The sequence below is a fragment of the Capra hircus genome (genome assembly GCF_001704415.2).
Source record: "Capra hircus breed San Clemente chromosome X unlocalized genomic scaffold, ASM170441v1, whole genome shotgun sequence".
NCBI lineage: Eukaryota > Metazoa > Chordata > Mammalia > Artiodactyla > Bovidae > Capra > Capra hircus.
In genome coordinates this window covers 31,525,528-31,546,993 of record NW_017189516.1, presented here as the reverse complement: position 1 = coordinate 31,546,993, position 21,466 = coordinate 31,525,528, and the positions used below count along the sequence as shown (strand labels likewise).

Here is a 21,466-nt window from a genome sequence, read left to right as displayed (position 1 = left end):
CAACCTTTGTATTTTATTTTTTCCTTACAATTATATAGCTTAAAGAAAATATCTACTTTTTAACCAAACACCATAAAAATGCCCCCAAAGCCTCTGTAGTTTACCCCATAGTGGTGAGTACCCACATTTGTCATGCAGGAGACCAGAGTTTGATTCCCCAATGGGGAGGCATAGAAATCTTTTTGGGGCTTCCCTGGTGGCTCAGACAGTAAAGAATCTGCCTGCAATACAGGAGACACAGGTTTGATCCCTGGGTCAGGAAGATCCCTGGGAGAAGGGATTGGCTACTCCCTCCAGTATTCTTGCCTGGATAATCCCATGGACAGAGGAGCCTGGTGTGCTACAGTCCATGGGGTCTCAAGGAGTTTCACATGACTGAGCAACTAACACTTTCACTTCACCATGCAAATATTACTATTATATATGGACCACTGCATGAAAATAGTTGATAAGGACTTTCCTATCAACTTATTTCACATCCCCTTTTTCCTTCTAATAACACTAACTTTTCATCATAGAAGATGAAAATACAAGACTTTTTTTCACATAGGTTTTGTCAAGGGATAAATCTACATGACTAAATGTTGGTGATTGGGAGGAAACTGAAGACAAGACTCCCAGGAACTTGAAGGAAAGATTTGCCTTCCTGAGAAAAATCAATAAACCCAAGTCAATGTCCACTTTTTTCATTGGATGTGATAACTTCATTCCTTGTAATACAAGAACTGCTGCAGCTATGTATGACCATGACCAAATATGGCTGATATGCTGAGGATAGCAGAATGGAAAGCTGGAAAGCACAAAGGCTCCAAAAACTTGCTGAGCTATTGAACCAACCCAGAACGTGTCTACTGTTGTATTTCCGACTATACCAGAAAACAAAGGTCCTTAGTATTTCAGCTCATCCTATTTGAATCTTCTCTTTCTTGCAACCCAGATGCTAATAGAGCTATTATAGTGGTTTTAAAGCATGGTCCCCAAAGTATTTGACATTTATTGAATGTCAAATACTATAGAAAGGTAGGCAGCTTCTAGAAGCTGGAAAGGCAAGGAAATGGATTCTCCCCTTGAGCCTCCAAAGGGAACGTAGTTCTACAGGCTCATTTTAGATTTCTGATCTTTGTGTTGCCTTAAGCCACAAAATTTATGATAATTTGTTACAGCAACAAGAGGAAACTAATACAGTGATTACGAACTTGGGTGCTGCTATCAGCCTCCTGTTTAAATCCTTCTACTACTTACTGAATATGAGACCTTGGGTAAATTAAACTCTCTACCCTGCAGTTTCATCTCGAAAAATGCCTGCTGGGTTGTCATGGGTTCAAATGAGAAACTGCTTAGGAGTATCTGAAGCTTCATAATTTAAAAATAAATGTAACCATTGTTCTGCTAATATTTATAATTTAGTATATTTGTACCTTCTCTCCTATAAATGTGTGGGTTTTTTTTACATAGTCATGGAAAAGGAAGGGTGTGAGAGCCTCTACCTACAGCATCTTATTTGATGCCACAACCAGTCATAAAATAAGCATAATTTTGTTTTCATATGGGAAAACTGAGGCTGTGGGAGGTTAATTTTTCCAAGTGACATAGCTATTAAGAAGACAAATCAAAGCAACTTATTCACCATTGCATTCACTACACTCATTTGCTGGATGATACATCAATATGTGCACATAACCACTGCAGTGGGCACTCCTAAATAATGAGGACTCTAGACAGACTGACACTAGGTTACCCTATCTTGACCCTCAGTGGCACAAATCCTAGCTTTTTAACAGCAAACGGCTGGAGGCAACGGAGAGAGACACCCAGTCGCAGGAGCCCTGCGGGAGAGTGGTGGTGACAGGGCTGGAATGAGGGGAAAGGAAGGTGGAGTCATTGCGAGGACGTAAAGGAGGGGCCTGCGTGGGGAACGCCCCGGGCCATAAATGGGGGCGGGGCCTCCCCCGAGGCCAGTGCGCGGCCGCGGAGCTTGACTCGCCCATAGCTCCGCCCCCCAGGACACTCGGCGCCACAATGGAGGAGTACCATCTTCCCTGCGACGAGGTACCGCCCCTCCGCCGCCCCCGAGCGACCCCCGCCCCCGCCCGTTTCGGCGCTTTGTCTCGGCAGGGTGGTTTCCTGGCACCCGGCAGCCAGGAGAAAGGAAGGTAGAGCCACTGTGAGGACACAAAGGCGGGGCCTGCGTGGGGAACGCCCCGGGCCATAAACGGGGGCGGAGCCTCCCCCGAGGCCAGTGCGCGGCCGCGGAGCTTGACCCGCCCATAGCTCCGCCCCACAGGAGACTCGGCGCCACCATGGAGGAGTACCATCGCCCCTGCGACGAGGTACCGCCCCTCCGCCGCCCCCGAGCGACCCCCGCCCCCGCCCGTTTCGGCGCTTTGTCTCAGCAGGGTGGTCTCCTGGCCCCAGCAGCCAGGAGAGTTGGGGTGTAGCGTCCCCCGTGCCCAGGTCCTCTCCACAGGGCCTGGGATCCGCCCCTCCCTTCTGCGGCCCCCGACCCCGAGGCCTTGAGGGTGGGGTGAGAGTCAGGATGGCAGTGGCGACTGGGAGCGCTGGGGGCTGGCAGTGGGGTCGGGACCGAAGGTTAGAAGCCTTGACTTGGGGTGCGTGGGGTGGCGGGAGCCGCCCGTCTACAGGGCGGGCCTTGGGAACCGGTCTTCCTGGCTGCTTCCTCTGCCCCTTGGTGTCCCCAAAGCAGATGCCACATCCCTGCCAAGCGAGGCCCTGGAGGCAGAGCCGCTCCCCCTCCCGGGCACTCTCGCTGGGGTGGTTTGGAAGGAGGTACTTTATGGATTAGGAGCCCTTGCTTATTGACTCAGGCTTCCCAAAACCTCACCAGAAGCCCGTGATGTCAATTGTCATCTTCCTGTTACCCACGGGGGACTGTGACTTTCATGGCGGCTAAGTCAAAGTTAGAACTGCCAGAAATGACAGCCGCTCCATTTGAACCCAGACCTCAGACTACACAGCTACAACTCTGGCTTCTCTCTAACCAGGAGGAGGATGAGGCCTGTTGGATACCAGCATAACCTGTGACAGGGCAGAACAGACAAAGACATTTTCTGTCCAGTGGTAGCCACAGGTGAACGGTGCCGTGAAATAAAACTAGGCAGGCACATAGTGGAGGGTGCAGCATAAAATAGTGTATTATTAGAGCCCTCGAAGGGCGTTCTGGACCATTCATCTTTAGGATGTGGGCTTTTGCAGAAGCTAAGATCACATTTAAACTCAGGCTTCTGTGATGCAGGTGGCATACACGCTTCAAGGTTAGTGGTTTTCTTATTTTAGAAATTGAAGCATAAGCAATTTCATCCTCAAGGCATATCCCCCGAAAGTACCAGTCTCCTGACTCCTGAGAGGGTTCTGTACTGCTGCTGCTACTAAGGCGGTACCCTCTAAATGCCTGTATGATAAAAGAAGTGAAATTACATGTGTTACCATGGCCATCCAGTACAACCTGATTCCCTGGTGACCTTCCAAACTGAACGGAAATGGACATTATTTAGTTTGTAGACCACTTTTGAAAATAGATAAGGACCTTATTTGAAAGTAAAATTATTTTAATAGGGGCAGTTGTGATACCTGTTTTCATGATTATTCTGATGATTTAGGGTGTTGGGGGAATTATCTGGTATAATTAAATAAGTTGAGAATACTTTAAATCTGTACTCAACAAGGTACTTATTTTCAGAATTTACTTGGTTTTTTAACTATTTTGTTGTATAGTGGGATTTACAAACATGCTGATGTCATAAAGCACCTAAAAAATGTCTCCATGGAAACAAGTCATGTACTACCTGATATGTTTTGGTTTAGACTGAGATCTTATCACATAACCTATTTCTTGATTCTAAGACATTTCTTAGTCATTAATAGTTGCTTTTAACTCAAGATTGTATCAGGACACTCCCCAAGACAGAGTTGCCAGACCTGTTATATTATGGGGATAGATTAAAGGTCTAAATATTATTTATATGTTATAAAGTAACAGTAATTTGGAATGATCAAGTATTTTCATAAACTTTAACTCAGGAAAGCCACATAAATTGCCAAGCATAAGTTAAGAACAAAATTCAAACTTATCAGCATTCTTTTTTCATGGCCTCATTATTTAGTCACAACTATTTCCTGTGTTCTGATAACACATCATATGTCTATCCTGTTTCCTGAGCTTTACAACACAATAATCTGCAGTCTGGGTGTTCACCAGAATCACCAGGAAAGCACTTTTTTTTTCTTGTGCTGCCCATATGTTTGTAAAAAAATTTTATTTTATATTGGAGTATAGTTGATTTACAGTGTTGTATTAGTTTCAGGTGTACAACAAAATGATTTAGTTATACATATATGTATTCTTTTTCAGACTCTTGTCCCATGTAGGTTATTATAGAATATTAAGTTGAGTCCCCTGTGCTATATAAATAGGTCCTTGTTGATTATCTATTTTATATATAGTAGTGTGTATATGAGTGCTCACACGCTTAGTCATGTCTGACTCTTTTGTGACCCTATGGGCTGTAGCTCACCAGACACCTCTGCCCATGGAATTTTCTAGGCAAGAATACTGGAGTGGGGTGCCATTTCCTCCTCCAGGGGATCTTCCCAATCCAGGAATGGATCCCTCATCTCTTGCATCTCCTGTGTTGGCAGGTGGATTCTTTACCACTAGCACCACCTGGGAAGCCCCATATGAGTAAAGCACTTTAAGAAAAATGTTGCCTAGGCTCTGTCCGCGGAAAAGGCAATGGCATCCCACTCCAGCACTCTTGCCTGGAAAATCCCATGGATGGAGGAGCCTGGTGGGCTACAGTCCATGGGGTCGCAGAGTCAGACATGACTGAGCGACTTCACTTTCACTTTTCACTTTCCTGCATTGGAGAAGGAAATGGCAACCCACTCCAGTGTTCTTGCTTGGAGAATCCCAGAGACAGGGGAGCCTGGTGGGCTGCCGTCTATGGGGTCGCACAGAGTTGGACATGACTGAAGCGACTTAACAGCAGCAGCAGCAGGCTCTGCCCAAGATCTAATAAGTGAAAATCTCCCGGGAGGTAGGTGGCATGACATTTTGCGATTTTAAAGATCAAGGTGGGATTAGTAGCCTCAGTAATCTTAATGCCCCTTTTCACTGTGGTCCCATCACTAATACCTGTCTAGGCCAGCCTAGGGTATTCTGTGTAGCATCATAGCTCCCAGGAGAAGGAAGTCTGTGTTGAAAGCCACTATATCTTTTGTTTTCCATCTTTAGGTTGGCTTCAATGCTGATGAAGCCCACAATATTGTTAAAGAGGTAAGTTATATATCTTGTTTATCTTGAAGATTGATGCATTGGTGAAATTTTTTAAAACTCTGTTTTTACTTTCAGTACAAAGTTAAAAGCCTGAGTATTAAAATAAGATTTTTAATATTCATTCACTAATTCTTTATAGGGCTGCTTCTGTGTTTGTTATATTGCATGCTGTCAGTCATATTGTATGATCTCAGGCATCTTGGGGCCTGAAAGGGATAGTTAAGTGTTGATCTAGAATATTGGCTTGCTGTTTTCTAAAGCTGATTTTCCGTCTTTTGAATAAAATAACTTTTATTCCAATGGGGCCAAATATTATTTTAAATGTTTAATAGTTCAGAATCATGTATTAGAACTTTATAGCCAGGAATATTTATTTTTTTTAATTTATTTTTTAAATTTTAAAATCTTTAATTCTTACATGCATTCCCAAACATGAACCCCCCTCCCACCTCCCTCCCCATAACATCTCTCTGGGTCATCCCCATGCACCAGCCCCAAGCATGCTGTATCCTGCGTCAGACATAGACTGGCAATTCGATTCTTACATGATAGTATACATGTTAGAATGCCATTCTCCCAAATCATCCCACCCTCTCCCTCTCCCTCTCCCTCTGAGTCCAAAAGTCCGTTATACACATCTGTGTCTTTTTTGCTGTCTTGCATACAGGGTCGTCATTGCCATCTTGCTAAATTCCATATATATGTGTTAGTATACTGTATTGGTGTTTTTCTTTCTGGCTTACTTCACTCTGTATAATCGGCTCCAGTTTCATCCATCTCATCAGAACTGATTCAAGTGAATTCTTTTTAACGGCTGAGTAATACTCCATTGTGTATATGTACCACAGCTTTCTCATCCATTCATCTGCTGATGGACATCTAGGTTGTTTCCATGTCCTGGCTATTATAAACAGTGCTGCGATGAACATTGGGGTACATGTGTCTCTTTCCATTCTGGTTTCCTTGGTGTGTATGCCCAGTAGTGGGAAGGAATATTTCATTATTAAAACAAAATGCAGGGTCTTGCTTAGCAGTCCAGTGGTCAAGATTTTGCCTTCCAGTGCAGGGGGCATGGGTTTGATCACCCTCCCCCCCCCAAACAGAAGCAATATTGTAACAAATACAATAGTTAAAAATACTAAACCACCTTAAAATTAATTTTTTAAAATGAAATCATGATTTTAAAAATGCAAAGTTTTCCATACTTTGACAATGTAGAAGCACAAATGAGGGCACTGGGGAGGCGGAAGATAGCATGGGTCATGGGAGGGCAGGAGTGATAGCAGCCTCATTTTTCAAAGTGGAGAGTCAAGAAAGACTGTCCTTGCTGGATGGAACATGAAGCAAAGGATGCTGAGGTATTGGAGGAGTCTTTTCAATGGTACCTGCTTCTTTACACGCATTATGAACCACATGAAAAGACTAAAGAGTGAGTAGAAGGAGAATCAAATATCACCTTTGTTATTGGTTAAAAACTAGATTAAAGATTGGGGCTTTCCTGGTGGCTCTGTGGTCAAGAATCCACCTGCCAATTCAGGAGATGTGGGTGTGATCCCTGGGTTGGGAACATCCCCTGGAAGAGGAAATGGCAACCCACTCCAATGTTCTTGCCTGGGAAATCCCATGGACAGAAGAGCCTGGTGGGCTACAGTCCATGGGGTTGCAAAAGAGGCACGACTGAGGGACTGAACAGCAACAAGAAGATTAGAGATGGGAGCTTGTTTTTCAAACTGCATACCGGTTCAGTTCAGAGACATCCAGGGAAAAGTTAGTCAGCAGAGAGCAACACTTAACCAGGCTGGTGCCTTTCATTGGTTTGGGTGAAGAGGGAAGGAGAAAGTCAATACTCAAGTCCAAGGCATTTGGAGACTGGCTCTCCCAGATGAGAAGGGTGGAGCACCAGCAGGTAACTTGCTCCCCCTCCATGGGGAGGAATGATAACAGGTGGGGCAAGAGGCCAGGGATGATCAGGAAAAATCCTCTGTGTGGAAGGAAACATCCAGAGTAGAAAAGAAACACACTCCTAATGGTGTAAATATACTGAAGTAAAAATAGTGAATTCACTATATTGAGGGGACACGGTTGAGGGGCAGGAGGTGGCAGGTGGTCACGGGGAACTAAATTTTCATGTCATAGCAATAAAAACGTTATCTGGAGATATGTAAGGGACCCTTAAGAGATTTAAAAAACCAGTTGTACCCTAAAAGTGTTTGCTCTGCAGAAGGGGGCTAAGCATGGGGGGGGGGGAAGTAGGAAGGAGAGGATTTTTGCTTTTCATTGTAAACTCTTCTGTTGGATTTTTCAACCCACATGCAGAGGAGCTCAGAGCAAGGGTTCTAAGAAAATATGGAGATTGGCAAAAGATAAGAAAAACAAAAATAGTGAATTCACTGTATATTCACTGTACTTAAATAGCTTATTCAGGTAAAAGAACCATGCTTCTTAAAATGTGATACACATACTTACTGGTGGTTAGGTGGTCCTAGAAGCCACTGAGTGTGTTTTTAGGGCATCAGTTTTACTTCCATACTTGCAAGAAGGAGTTAAGTAATATAAATAACCATTTTCAAACACAGATAACAAACGGGTACAACGGATACCAATGGATACACTGTGGAGTCAAAAGCAAGCTTCATTTGAAATTTTCATATGAAATATGAGACTTGAAAGACATCTCAGGTTTCCCACAGGTGGCATTTCGCTACTAGTCTATTCTTTTTCGTCTCCCTGAGCTAACTCTGTTTGCTATTGAGACATTAAAAAGTTGAGGGAGAGAGGTGGGGGAGGGAGGGAAGGTGGACAGAGAGTGGGGTGGGGAGAGAGAGCGCTACTGAAAACATTTCAGCACTTCCCAGATGACTGTATAATTTCAGCAGGCATTTTTGTTTTTCTTATCTTTTGCCAATCTCCTTATTTTGTTAAGAGTCCTTGCTCTGAGCTCCTCTGCTAATATATTTTTCCTGCTGAAGTCTTAGAGCCACTCACTCATCAGTGATACACATATATTTTATTCATTGTCAGTAATAGAATTTGCCACAAACACATTTTGGTAGAAAAAGTGGGTTACAAATGGAATTAACTTGGAGCTTAATCTGAAGTACATTTGATTCAGGATGTCCAGAGAGTATATCAAAGCCGATATTACTTCAACAGCAAGCGTGTATGGCGTGCCTGCTGCGTGCCCGACTTCTGAGTTTGGCCCTGTGGATACAGAGCAGGTTAAGGACCTCATTATCTAGTAGGTCTCCTGGTTAATGGTAATGAAGAGGCTAAATGTTAATTAATAGTAATTAGCAGGGTTATTTACAAGGGCATCCACAGGCCCCGGATGTTTCTATTGTCTCGAACAGAACCTGAAGTGGTCCTATTAGATAATGTGAAAGGGAACAAGGGCTCTTGTTTCTCCTTAAGGTATGGCAGTCTAGGGAGAGGCAGAGGTTTCCCAAAGACTGCCAGCCTGGGAATGGTAAAGCCAGAATGAAATTGCTGGCCCATTGACTCTCCAAACTCTTCATGTTATTGAACATCCTGGGAGAATAATTTGAGCCACGTTACTCTCTTCAGTTCCTCTAAATTTCATTTCTCTTTTTATATTTTATGATTAGTGAAGATATTATACCATCCAGCTTAGGATTCCATATTAATTAATGCCTCTTGCAGGCAGACTCTACTGTCTGAGCCACCAGGGAAGCCCATTAATGCCTCTGCATGCATGCTCAGTCGTGTCTGACTCTGCAGCCCCATGGACCATAGCCCGCTAGGCTCTTCTGTCCCTGGGATTCTCCAGGCAAGAGTACTGGAGTGGGTTGCCATTTCCTCTTCCAGGGGATCTTCCTGACCCAGGGATTGAACCCGCATCTCCTGCATTGGCAGATGGATTCTTTACCACTGAGCCACCTGGGAAGCCATGAATGCCTCTGCTGCTGCTGCTAAGTTGCTTCAGTCGTGTCCGGCTCTGCCTCTACTATAGTCCAATTGTAGTAAATGAAAGCTGTGCACCTGTGTGCATGTCTGTCTTATTAAGCTGGATTCTGTGAATGAACTCTCCTGGCTCTATCACTTGAATTAAAAATAGTAGCAGCCAGATAAGTCAAGAGAAAGACAAATACTATATGATCTCACTTAATATGTGCAATCTAAAAAACCCCAAACTCATAGAAGCAATAGAATGATAATTGTCGTGGGATGGGGAAAATGTCAGTCAGAGGGTACAAACTTCTAGTTATAAGATAAATAAGGGACTTCCCTGGTGGTCCAGTGGTTGGGAAAATAGGGGTTTCAAGAGATGAAGTCACTTGCAAAAGTCACACAAGGGTGGGAGAGGTGAGTCTTAAAACCTAAGACTGTGGTGCTACACCAGTGCTCTTCATCAAGTATCAGAAGTGGATACTAGTAAACACTGGAAAAATATTTTAACTGTCTATTTCTAGAGCGCCTGAAAAGTAGTGTTTGTTGATGATTCACTTTTAGTGGTAGGTGTGCTTGCTCTTTGATAGCTAAGCAGTTATATGGATGAAAATATAATTATTGTACATGAGAAATATATTTCTTCATTGGCCTCCTTTGTTCCTAGCATCTGAAACCTAGGTCAAATCTCAGCTGTTGCAAAGCCATTCTTTAACCAGTTGATATCACCCTTTTAAAATCACCCCCCCATAAGCATTTTACAACATAACTTATCACCCTGCATTGGTCTTCCTTGTGTGATAGAGTTCTTTTATTAGCTTCTCTGCTAGGCTGTTGAGTTCTTTACAATAGAGGCCATGTCACATTTATCTTTATATGGCCCGTAATATCGCAGAGTAAGATAATGCATGCAGAAATGCTTTGAATATTCTCCAACAGTTAGAGACAATGCATAATAAATATTTACCAGATGCATATTTTCTAAAATGTTTTATTGGATTATAAGTATATTTTATATTTTGAATAAATCTGTTCCTGCAATATGTGTATAATTGTCCTCTGCCCTTTTAGTGTATAGATGGGGTGTTGGGAGGTGAAGATTATAATCAGAACAATATCAACCAATGGACTGCAAGCATAGTGGAACAATCCCTAGCACATCTGGTTAAGCTGGGAAAAGCTTATAAGTATATTGGTAAGTATTTGTGTCCTTCCTCATTAGTTTACTCACTTTAGTCTCTGTGGTTTTCTCTGAATTTAAAGAATGTAAATGAATGATAGACTCTCAAGTTGGATACTAATAGGGTGTGAAGGACTTTTGACTTATTCATCCCCAAATAATCTGTGATAATACCTGAAAGATGGAGATCTCTTGCTACTCAAAAGCAGTTTTGCTCCTGCCAACCATCTACTTGTCTTGGTAGCATCACCTTTTACATTTGCACCAGCTATTTTCACTGAAACCGTCTCAGCCCTACTGTCTTTTCAGTAGGACTGTGAGGTGACACATAATGTGGATTTTCTTTGCGTCTGAATTATGCCTATGGGACAAGGCACATGATTTGGCCCACATTTTTCCTGCGGTACAATTATCATTGGTTATGGCACTGGGCAACAGACTGGATCCAGTGAGTTCACAACTGTGGTAATAAATCATCAAAATGAGAGACCTATGTTTTTCAGTTGATTCTCTGAATGCTATTTATTTATTTATATAGCATTTACTGCTCTGAACTCAAACACTTTTCCTTTTAAGTGTTCTCACTCTGCTTCTTTATTTTTAGTGACCTGTGCCGTGGTCCAGAGGAGTCCATATGGCTTTCACACAGCCAGCTCATGCTTTTGGGACACCACATCTGATGGTAAGAGGCTTTGTATGTGCATGGTAAGTCACTTCAGTCCTGTCCGACTGTTTGTGACCCCATGGACTGTAGCCCACCGGGTTCCTTTGTCTACGGGATTTCCCAGGCAGGAATACTGGAGTGGGTTGCCATTTCCTTCTCCAGGGGATCTTCCTGCCCCAGGGATCGAACCCACATCTCTTATGTCTCCTGCACTGGCAGGCAGGTTCTTTACCACTAGCGCCACCTGGGAACCCACCATTTCCTTCTCCAGGGGATCTTCCCGACCCAGGGATCAAACCCAGGTCTTCCGCATTGCAAGCAGACGCTTTAACCTCTGAACCACCAAGGAAGCCCTAAAGAGACTTTAAGCTGACTCAAACAAAATACAACTTCTAGCAAAGTTAAATAGTGGTCCTTGTTATGAAATCTTTATTTATCTCTACTTAAATTCCCACAAGACTTGATCAACAGAATTGCTTTATACCTAATGGCAAGTCTGCTGTCAGACAAATAGGAAATGGGAAGAGTTAATGGGTTGTAGGAAATATGCTATTAAAACCTATGAAAAATATATATATATTCCTGGTAATTTTGAGGTTTTGATGTTTCTGAGTCCTTTCATTGTGTGTTTTCAGGAACCTGCACTGTAAGATGGGAGAACCGAACCATGAACTGTATCGTCAATGTTTTTGCCATTGCTATTGTCCTGTAGCTGGCTAAAAATACTTGGCCAAAGCCATTAACCTAAGAATTTGTCAGTGTATCCTTTCTAAAAAGAGTAACAGTTACTTATTCATATGCTAGATGACAAGTGTGCAATATGCTTCAAATCTATCAACAAAAACAGAATAGTGCAAGCAAGCAGTCTCATAGGAAGTTGGCAGATTTTCTCATCTTCCATATAGAATCATTTAAACAGGGAAAACTTAATGTTAGCAAAAAACAAATATAGAAATATGGCATGACATAAAAATACACTCTTAAATTTACACCAGCTTTTCACTAACAATGTGTATGTAAGGAGATGGGGAAATCCATGCAGATAATTAAAATTTCTTTCAGCTAGAAAAGTTAACAGGGATAAATATATGAACAAAAATGCTGCAAGGATAACTGTGGAGAAAATGATAAAAATCAGTTAATGCTTAGTTTTTTATTTCTCCTCAGTTGTGTGTATGATTTAGTGGAAAGTAATCCCATCCTTTTTTTTTTCCCATCAACTAGTAGCAACTGTTATTATTAACTTGTTTACCTTTTCTGAGAATAGCTAAATCACTTTTTAAAATTTAAAATTCTTAGATTTACATCTGAGAGTGAATTGAATTGGGTAACCTGAATTCCCTAGGTAAACAAAATTAGTTACAGCATATGACAAAAGTATAAGACTCCAACAGCTGCCTTACAATTCATTCATTCCAGATGGAAGAAGCACTTATTGAATGTCTATTATGAGCTATTTTTCTGCTAATCATAGTTATCAATATGCTGTTCAAACTTTCTTTTGGTACCTAGTCAGTTGGACAACATTTACGTCTGGGAAAGAGAAAAAAATGTTGTTTTACAAGAGAGGAAAAAAGTGAATCTGGTTATCCAAGTAGGAATAAGCAAATGAAGAGCAATTATTACTAACAGAGAATTATTGATGTAATTTTAAGAATGGCTCCTAGCAAGCAAAAAACTGCATAAAATATGCAACTCTTAGTTAAAGGCCTTATTATCAGTCTAATACTCAAGTAGTAAATTCCATCATTGCTTTAGTTACAATCATCTGTAAATAATTTTAAGTACTTATGAGGGGTTCAAATTGAGTAAAGTATAGATTAAAAGTATACAATCATTAGCAGGTTATTGAATATCTCAGGGCTTATGAAATGTAGTTAAATTTGTGAAAGAAAGAACTGATAAAAAATTAGGGTACACAGCTGGCCACCAAATGCAAAGTCAGTCTGTTATTTAACCTTGAAAATAAAATCAATTTGCATATTACCACTAATACATGTAGGGAGTGGAACCATGAGTCATTGAATTCCAGGGGGAAAGGAAGGCTTAGTGTTGACAGTGTTAAGAGAGTATTCTTGTAGGCATGCTGTGTGCATGTTTGATATTTTGCCGAGTAACAATAATTGTTCAATGTTGAAGAAGATGATTAAGAAAATATAAGGATAGAGTTTAATGCAGTGAAATATACTCTGGCACATTAAATTTTTCAGTAATTACCTTTATGTTAGTTTACACTGCTGGCTTTGGTGCCCTTGAAGATTATAATAGTGACCAAAATATATCTGTGCAGTTAAGGCTCGCTTTTGACTATTGTTATTGAAGCCTGATTTTAAAAGAATAATAATCAAAAATACCTCGTGAACTTGCTATCTGCTCTGTTTCTAGTTAAAATGTAATAAAGATTATCTTCCTGCACTGTACGTTTGCTTCTGGATGATCATTGAATAAGAAATAACATCGTCTTTAAGAAATTCTAAATAATAAGAATGGGGACATGAAATGAATGTTGGACCACAGAGATACGTTGTACAGAATAAATGCCATTAAAATAGCAACCCAAACACTGGTGTTCACTGGGTGAACACTGATGTTAACATAAATAACAGCTCCTATTTTATGCCTTCTATTATTTTTTAACAAAAAATTATTTTAAAAAGCGGTATAAAATATATTCTGTAACTATTTATTAGCTTTTAATAACTATTTGTGGCAAGGAATTTTGTCCTATTTGTCAGCTTGCAATTGAGTTGTTGCTGTTTTGTGTTTTTTTAATTAAGGACTTAAAGTATGTAAAATTAGGGTATTCAGCTGTAAGTACTAACTCGGATTTTGGTAAAGCTATAATTTTATGTTTGTAAAGTACCAGTATACAGCCCTAAATGATGGCAACATCTCATTACGTTTTCTCTGATAAGAAGTACTTTTTTTGCTCTTCTTTCCAAGTTGGGTGTTATCTAATTATGAGTCACCGAAAGCATTTTCATCACCTACAGTAGTCATCATATTTTTAAGGTACTCTTACGATGCTGCAGATTGTATTTTTAAAGTTTGAGTAAAAAACTATATCCTTGATAACAGGTTTTTAAAAGTGGGATAAAAATCTGTGATTTTGTGTGTGTGTGTGTGGTAAAGGAATTAGGTCTTTTTTTATAACAGACACCAAAGAAAAGTTTGAGAGATGAATTGAAAATTTCACCCCATGCACTAAAATCTACCCAAGGGGAACTTGTTTTATATTCAGAGGTAGAGTTATATTTGTGGCTAAAGAGGCTTATAGTTTCGGTGTCTAATAATTCAATGAAATTGACCTTTGCATATTTACTAAACTCCCTATAAAAGCATCTTAAGCATTCAGCCTTTCCAAGATTTAGATAGCCACCATCAACATACAGCAACCTCAGGGGTCCAGGAGTTTCTAGTCTACCTTGTCTAATTGCAAATCCCGTATTTCTCACTGTGGTCCCACTCAGTGTCACTCCATGTCATCCTTGAATATGTAGGAAATACTGACAATCCAGGCCTAATTAGAAATGGCCCCTAATTACTTCATGAAGAGCGTCTCTTCCCAAAATGGTTTCTAAGGATCTCAGAGATGAAGCTGGAACTTTGTATAGACATTCATAGGCACCACTGGGATCTTCCCTAGAGGACATAAAATGTGGGCAGCTACCTCCCTCTGGGATGTGCTTTAAAGGTGAAGACTGTATGGGGAAGTGTCTTTGCAGTTCTGCCTAACCAAGTCAGGGAATTTGATGCCTGGGCTTGCCAATAATGTGTATTCAACTTGCTTCATGCCAAAATAAGCTTTTTTATTTTATTGAATGCTTTGTCTTTTTAGATGTTTTTCTGTATGCCAGCTTCTAACTTGAGATATCTCCATTCAAGCTTCTCAGCACAGAATTTTACATGAGGCAGCATTATTACTTTATGACAGTTCTGTTGTTTTCAATGCCTATAATACCTTATAGAGAAAATCTCCATGAAAATTAATATTATATCATGTACTAGCTTTTCCTTAATTTTTAATTTTGTATGCTAGGAATTTGGAGTAAGCTGCATGTGCTAACATAGGCTTCTACAGATAATGCTCACAGAGAGTACCACTCAAAATGATCAGGACTACAGTTGTGGTCTCTTAATAATTAAAGCAAACTCATTCTTAAAGGGCCAAGTAATAAATATCTGAGACTTTATAGGCCTTTGCAGCTATTCAAGTATGCTATTGTAGTGTGAAACAGCCCAAGATAGTATGTAAATGAATGCACATGACCATGTTCCAATAGAACTTTATTTACAAAAATAGGTGACAGGCTGGCCAGAGTTTACCAACCCCTGTTTAGAGTAAGAGGTGTTTCCTAGCCACTTAAAAAATTATACCTTAATTTGAGGATTTTTTTCTTTTTATTGTTCTCAGTTATAAACAGTGGAATACAGGGTACTTTCATATATTATGTTGTAATTATCTTGGACTCAGAGACCTTACCAATAAACCAAACCTGTACTCTGCTTATTAAAAGAATGAAGTCAACTTTTCCAAAACTGAAGTATTCATTTTTTTTCTAACATGTGGGATCTTAGTTCCCCAATCAGGGATCAAACCCATGGCCCCTGCATTGGAAGGGCAGAGTCTTAATCTTTGGACTGCCAGGGAAGTTCCAAAGTATTTTTTGATGTATATCACCTCACTTTTTACTGGTGTACAGGTAATTTTATAATGTCTTGGAGTTCATTTTACAACCTTATTTGAAAGAATGTTATAAAAAAGGTTAATGTTTTATTTACTGATTTTTGGTTTTTTTTTAATAGCTAAGGTGGACATCTCCTCTACCAAGAGAGTCATCCATGCACACTGAACATGGTAGTCACCCATTCAGTGCCTCCTGCTAGAAATCATACCACACACACACATAAACACAAAATTGCACAGGCCAGAGATAAAATGACTGCCCCATAAAAATTTAGGGGAAGTAGATGTTCTTTACCCAGGAATGGCTACGTGTTACACGAGGCATGAGCACCTGACCCAATGATAGTTTATCCGTAAATTTATTTTTAATCCATAAGGTGGCTGGGACACATTTGGTTAGGCAAAGTAATTCTCTCTGAATTTTGGTTTGTAAAATGAGAGGAGTATTCAACAGGAGAAAAAGGGAAGATGGAAAGCAGAAATCTTGTCAAGGACTCATCCAAGTTTTCTTATTAGCAGAAATATCACAGCTGCCCGCTCCTCTACCACCCTCCAACCCAGGGAAGACATACCACACTTCGAATACCAGCAACGCCAGCAGCAGTGTTGAGAATGGTGTCAGCAGCAAATGTGGCAGAGGGGGTGGTGAATAGGCAGGGAGCAGGTTGATGGCAGTGGTCTGGTGGTCAGTTTAGAATCACCAGCATAGGGAGATTAAAAACAGAACAAAACCTGTACATAAATGTTCATAGCAGCATTGTCAGTAACAGCAAAAACCTAGAAACCACTTTGTCAACCAGTGAATAGTTTAACAAACTGGTACATACATGGGCTGTTACTCAGAAAACACACACAAGAACTTGTATGAATCTCCTGGGAACTATGCTGAGTGAAAAAGCCAATCCAAAAAGAGTACTGTTATGATTCGATTTATATAACATTTTGAAACAAAAGTTTAAAAAATGGCAAACAGTGACTACCCTGGTGGTCCAGTGGTTAAGAACCCACCCTCCAATGCAGTGGTTAAAAGTGAAAGTGAAAGTGTTAGTCTCTTCAGTCGTGTCTGACTCTGCAACCACATGGACTGTAGCCCACCAGGCTCCCCTGTCCATGGAATTCTCCAAGCAAGAATACTGGAATAGGTCACCATGCCCTCTCTCCAGGGATCTTCCTAACCCAGGGATCAAACCCTGGTCTGCTGCATTGCAGGCAGATTCTTTACCGTCTGAGCCACCAGGAAAGACCCCCCCCCCCCATTGCAGGGGACTCGGGTTCAATCCCTGGTTGGGCAACTAAGCCCAAGAACCCCAACTACTGATTACACTCACTCCAGAGCCCATTCTCCACAACTACAAAAAGCCTGTGCCACAATGAAGACCCAATGTAGCCAAAATTTTTAAAAATAATAAAAATAAAATTTAAAATGTCATACAGATTAGTGGGTGCCAGAGGTTAGACATAGTGGAGAGGGAAGAAGAAATGTGCAGGAGGGAGGTAGGTGTGTTATAAAAGGCCAACATGAGGGATTCTTGTGGTATTGGGACTGTTCAGTATCTTGGCTGTGGTGGTAGATACACAAATGTACACATTATAAAATTATGTAGAACTAAATACAAATGAGTACGAGTAAAATTGGGGAAATCTGAATAAAGTGAGTGAAAAGAAATACTTTCAAGTCAAAAAAAAGACAAATACCGTATACTATCATGTGGAATCTAAAATACAACACAAATGAACTTGTCTGCAAAACAGAAACAGGCTCACAGACGTAGAGAACAGACTTCCTTTTGCCAAGGGGAAAGGAGATGGGGGAGGGCTGGATTGGGAGTTTGGGGATACAAACTATTATATGTAGACTGGATCAACAACAAGGCCCTACTGTACAGCACAGGGAACTATATTCAATATCCTGAGATAAGTCATAATGGAAAAGAATATAAAAGAATATATATAAATACATAACTGGGTCACTTTGCTGTACACCAGAAATTAACACAACATTGTAAATCAACTGCACTTCAATTAAACAAAGAAATACTTCTTGTTAATGTTTCTATTAGTTTTCTATTGCTGCTTAAACTCAGTGGTCTGAAAACAACCTGAACTGACTCTGTTACAGTAAGTTTTAGAGGTTAGGAGTCCACAGTGGTCTTACTGGGCTGTGTGCATGCATGCATAGTCGCTCAGTAGTGTCCAACTCTTTGTGACCCCATGGATTGTAGCCCACCAGTCTCCTCTGTCCATGGGATTTCCTGGCAGGAATATTGAGTGAGTTGCCATCTCTTCCTCCAGAGGATCTTCCTGACCCAAGGATCAAACCGGCGTCTCCTGCATTGCAGGCAGATGCTTTAACCACTGAGCCACCAGGGAAGCCCCTTACTGGGTTAATGTCAAAGTTTAAACAGGCCTGCATTCCTTCTGCAGGTGAGCATCCTTTTTTTTTTTTTTGGCCTTGTCTAGCTTCTAGAGGCTATGTACATTTCTTGGTTAGTGGTTCCATCTTCAAAACTGGAAGTGTAGCAATTTCAAATCTCTTCTCTTTTCTGATCTCTGCTTCTGTCATCTCCTCCTTTGACTCTGAGGTGCCTGCCTCTTATCTTTCCCTTATTAGGACTCTTGTGATTACACTGGGTCCACCCAGGACAACCTCCTCATCCCAAGAGCTTTAATCACATCTGCAAAGTCCTTTTGCCATGTAACATATTTACATGTTCTGAGGATTGATAAGTGGATACCTTTGGGGATCATTTTATTTAGTACAACTCCATTATCACAGGATGCTGCATCTCAGCGATTTAAAAAAATATCAGAAAATGACTCAGTATCAGAAAAGAAATGGGGAATATTAAAGACTGTGAGGTGTTTGACAGCACATGCTCCTTCAGATGGAGGCTACACCTCAGCTCCAGTCATTATTAACATCTAGAAACAAGGTTTTGGGGTTCCCTAATCTTCCAGCTTTGCAAGAAATTCAGAAATACGTGTGAAGTCTCTCAATTTCAAAGCCTCAGTATTTTTCAACATTGGTATTTGGACCTAGTGGTGGCGGGGTTGGTGGGGAGTGGGAGGGGTGGGTCTCATAACTAGTATACCTCTTCCATTCCTGAGTTCTGAACAAATTAAGAGACAGGGAGAAAAATTAAAACCAAAGTATCACCTTTCTGAGAAATACAAATATTATATGATATCAATTACATGTGGAATCTAAAATAGACAAATAAATTTGTTTACAAGACAGAAACAAACTTACACAGAAAACAAACTTATGTTTATCAAAGGGGAAAGAAGGTGAGGGAGGGATAAATTAGGAGTTTGGGATTAGCAGATATAAACTACTATATATAAAATAGATAACAACTTGTCCTACTATATAGCACAGGGAACTCAATGTCTTGTAACAAACCATAATGGAAAAGAATATGAATAATATATAATACATGGATCTGTATAACTGAATCACTTTGTTGTATAATACACCAGAAATTAACACAATATTGTGAAACAACTATACTTCAGTTAAAAAATCATAAAAATTTTAAAAATGACCTTTTTGTTGGAGAATGGGACTGAGGGGAACTGGTCTTATTAATATTTTAATATTTTCACTTCCATCGTGGCTCAGATGGTAGCAATGTCTGCAATCCAGGAGACCCAGGTTCAATCCCTGGGTGGGAAAGATTCCCTGGAGAAGGGAATGGCTACTGACTCCAGTATTCTTGCCTGGAGAATCCCATGAACAGAGAAGCATGGAAGGTTAGAGTCCTTGGGATCACAAAAGCCAGACACAATTGAGTGATTAACACTTTCCCACTTTCCAGGGGCTTTCTGGTGGCATGGTGGATAAGAATCTACAGGTCAATGCAGGGGACTCAGGTTCGATCTCTGGTCTGGGAAGATCCCACATGATGCAGAGCAACTAAGCCCATGCACCACAACTTTTGAGCCTGTGCTCTAGAGCCTGGGAACCACAACTACTGAACCATGAGCCACAACTACTGAAGCCTGCATGCCTAGAGCCTGTGCTCTACAACAAGAAAGCCACTGCAATGAGAAGCCTGTGCACCACAGTGAAGAGTAGCCCCTGCTCACTGTAACCAGAGAAAAGCTGGTGTGCAGCAATGATGACCCAGCACAGGCAAAAATTAATAAATAAATAAAGTATACTGACCCCCAGAATTAGAGTTACCATCCAGTCATAAGCATAAACACTCGCTGTCTGATGAATCAGGAAGAAGAAGCACTCTACTTTCCAGGTCAGGAATGAGAGAGAGAGTAAAGAAAGATCAGGAAAGTTAAGGAAATTAATGATTCTCCACATGGAGAACCGTATGAAAGAGAACGTGAGTGGGGATTAAGCACTGCTCTTTTAACGCTTGGCACTGATTTCGATATATATATAAATATGTATTTTTTAAGCACTGTATAGCCTAACATTGTACAGGCCAAAGAAAACACGTCTGTGGGTTAATGTGGCCCATGGGTCATTAATTTGTGTCAGTTTCATGGTCTACCAGCCTCTACCTTCCCCTCCCACACTATCCCAGTCTCCTCCCCCATTAGGCTGATGCAGTGGGCTCTGTGATTGTTCCACCAGTAGTCAACAGGCAAGGGGAAGGAAATTAAGTCAGCTATTGTCTGGCCTTAAGGCCAGCACAGTATGTCTGGAAGTAGCTATTACTGTTGCAATCATGATAATATGATCTAGAGAGTTACCACAGAACTACTGTTTTATGGATTATTGGTATGCTCTTTTTGGAGGGTACTTCAGCAGCATCTATCAATTTTTTAAGTGTTATGTTCCATGATCACAATTCTTAAGATCTATATCACAGAAATAATAACATAAATGGATAAAAACAAAAATTTTCCTTGCAATACTGATCGCAATTCTTAAGATCTATATCACAGAAATAATAACATAAATGGATAAAACCAAAAATTTTCCTTGAAATACTGTTTGTAAAAGCTAATTTAAAAAGAAGAAGAAGAAGAAAATAACTGAAATGCCCACCAATAGGGGAAGAGAGAAATTGTGGGGAAGAAAAGGGAAGTATCACATGTCACCTTATGTATTATGTGGTTAGAAACAATCATATATTACTTTGAAAAACTTATTTTAAATTATACAGTACACAAATGCACTGTTTTACACCAAGCTTTTCCACATAACAAAAGCTTAAAAGCCCCTTGCTCTCCATCTTGTCCTCTTTTGATCTCCTATCCTGCCATCCACTCCCAAGGGTAATAGGAGCTAATAATTATTGCTATTTTGATGTATATGATTCTGTTTCTTTTCATATTTCTATACATATATGCATGTATTATTGTATATAATGCATATTCTTCTGCAGATTGCTCCTTTTAGGCAACAGAATGCCTTTGGGATTTCTTTTTTTTCTTGATGTCAACATATACAGAGTCACCTTGTTGAGTTTAGCTGCTATATTGTATCATATAGTATGGACAGGCCATAGTTTATTCCATTTCCTATTGGTGGACATTTAGGTAGTTTCCAGTGTTCCACTCTTACAGACAATGCTGATATGAATACCTTTGCTCAAACCTCCTTGTGTGCATGTGTGAATGCTTCTCAAACACTTTAAAAGTGGAATTATTGGGTTATAAGATGCTGCTGCTGCTGCTAAGTCGCTTCAGTCGTGTCCAACTCTGTGCGACCCCATAGACGGCAGCCCACCAGGCTCCGCCGTCCCTGGGATTCTCCAGGCAAGAACACTG

The 21,466-nt window shown here is 40.7% G+C and overlaps 1 protein-coding gene across 2 annotated transcripts; it reads left to right on the top strand.

Annotated features, from left to right (window-relative positions):
• The first annotated feature begins 1,974 nt into the window (after window positions 1-1,974).
• On the top strand, window positions 1,975-13,463 carry DYNLT3 (dynein light chain Tctex-type 3). 2 transcript variants are annotated; one of them, XM_018043940.1, is made up of 5 exons: window positions 1,975-2,049; window positions 5,252-5,293; window positions 10,271-10,394; window positions 10,984-11,061; window positions 11,679-13,463. In XM_018043940.1, exons 1-5 carry the CDS (start codon window positions 2,020-2,022, stop codon window positions 11,753-11,755), a joined length of 351 nt encoding a protein of 116 aa, XP_017899429.1. In that variant the 5' UTR covers window positions 1,975-2,019; the 3' UTR covers window positions 11,756-13,463. The 2 variants fall into 2 exon arrangements, with proteins under 2 accessions (XP_017899429.1, XP_017899428.1); XM_018043939.1 differs by having other exon boundaries at window positions 2,004-2,330.
• The last annotated feature ends 8,003 nt before the right edge of the window (window positions 13,464-21,466 follow it).

What these genes read in the sequence shown, in the direction of transcription:
- DYNLT3 (XM_018043940.1), top strand. Translation starts at nt 2,020, where the DNA reads ATGGAGGAGTACCATCTTCCCTGCGACGAG. An exon ending in CCCACAATATTGTTAAAGAG is followed by an intron (nt 5,294 to 10,270) that starts GTAAGTTATATA and finishes CTGCCCTTTTAG; the next exon opens with TGTATAGATGGGGTGTTGGG. An exon ending in TTGGGACACCACATCTGATG is followed by an intron (nt 11,062 to 11,678) that starts GTAAGAGGCTTT and finishes GTGTGTTTTCAG; the next exon opens with GAACCTGCACTGTAAGATGG.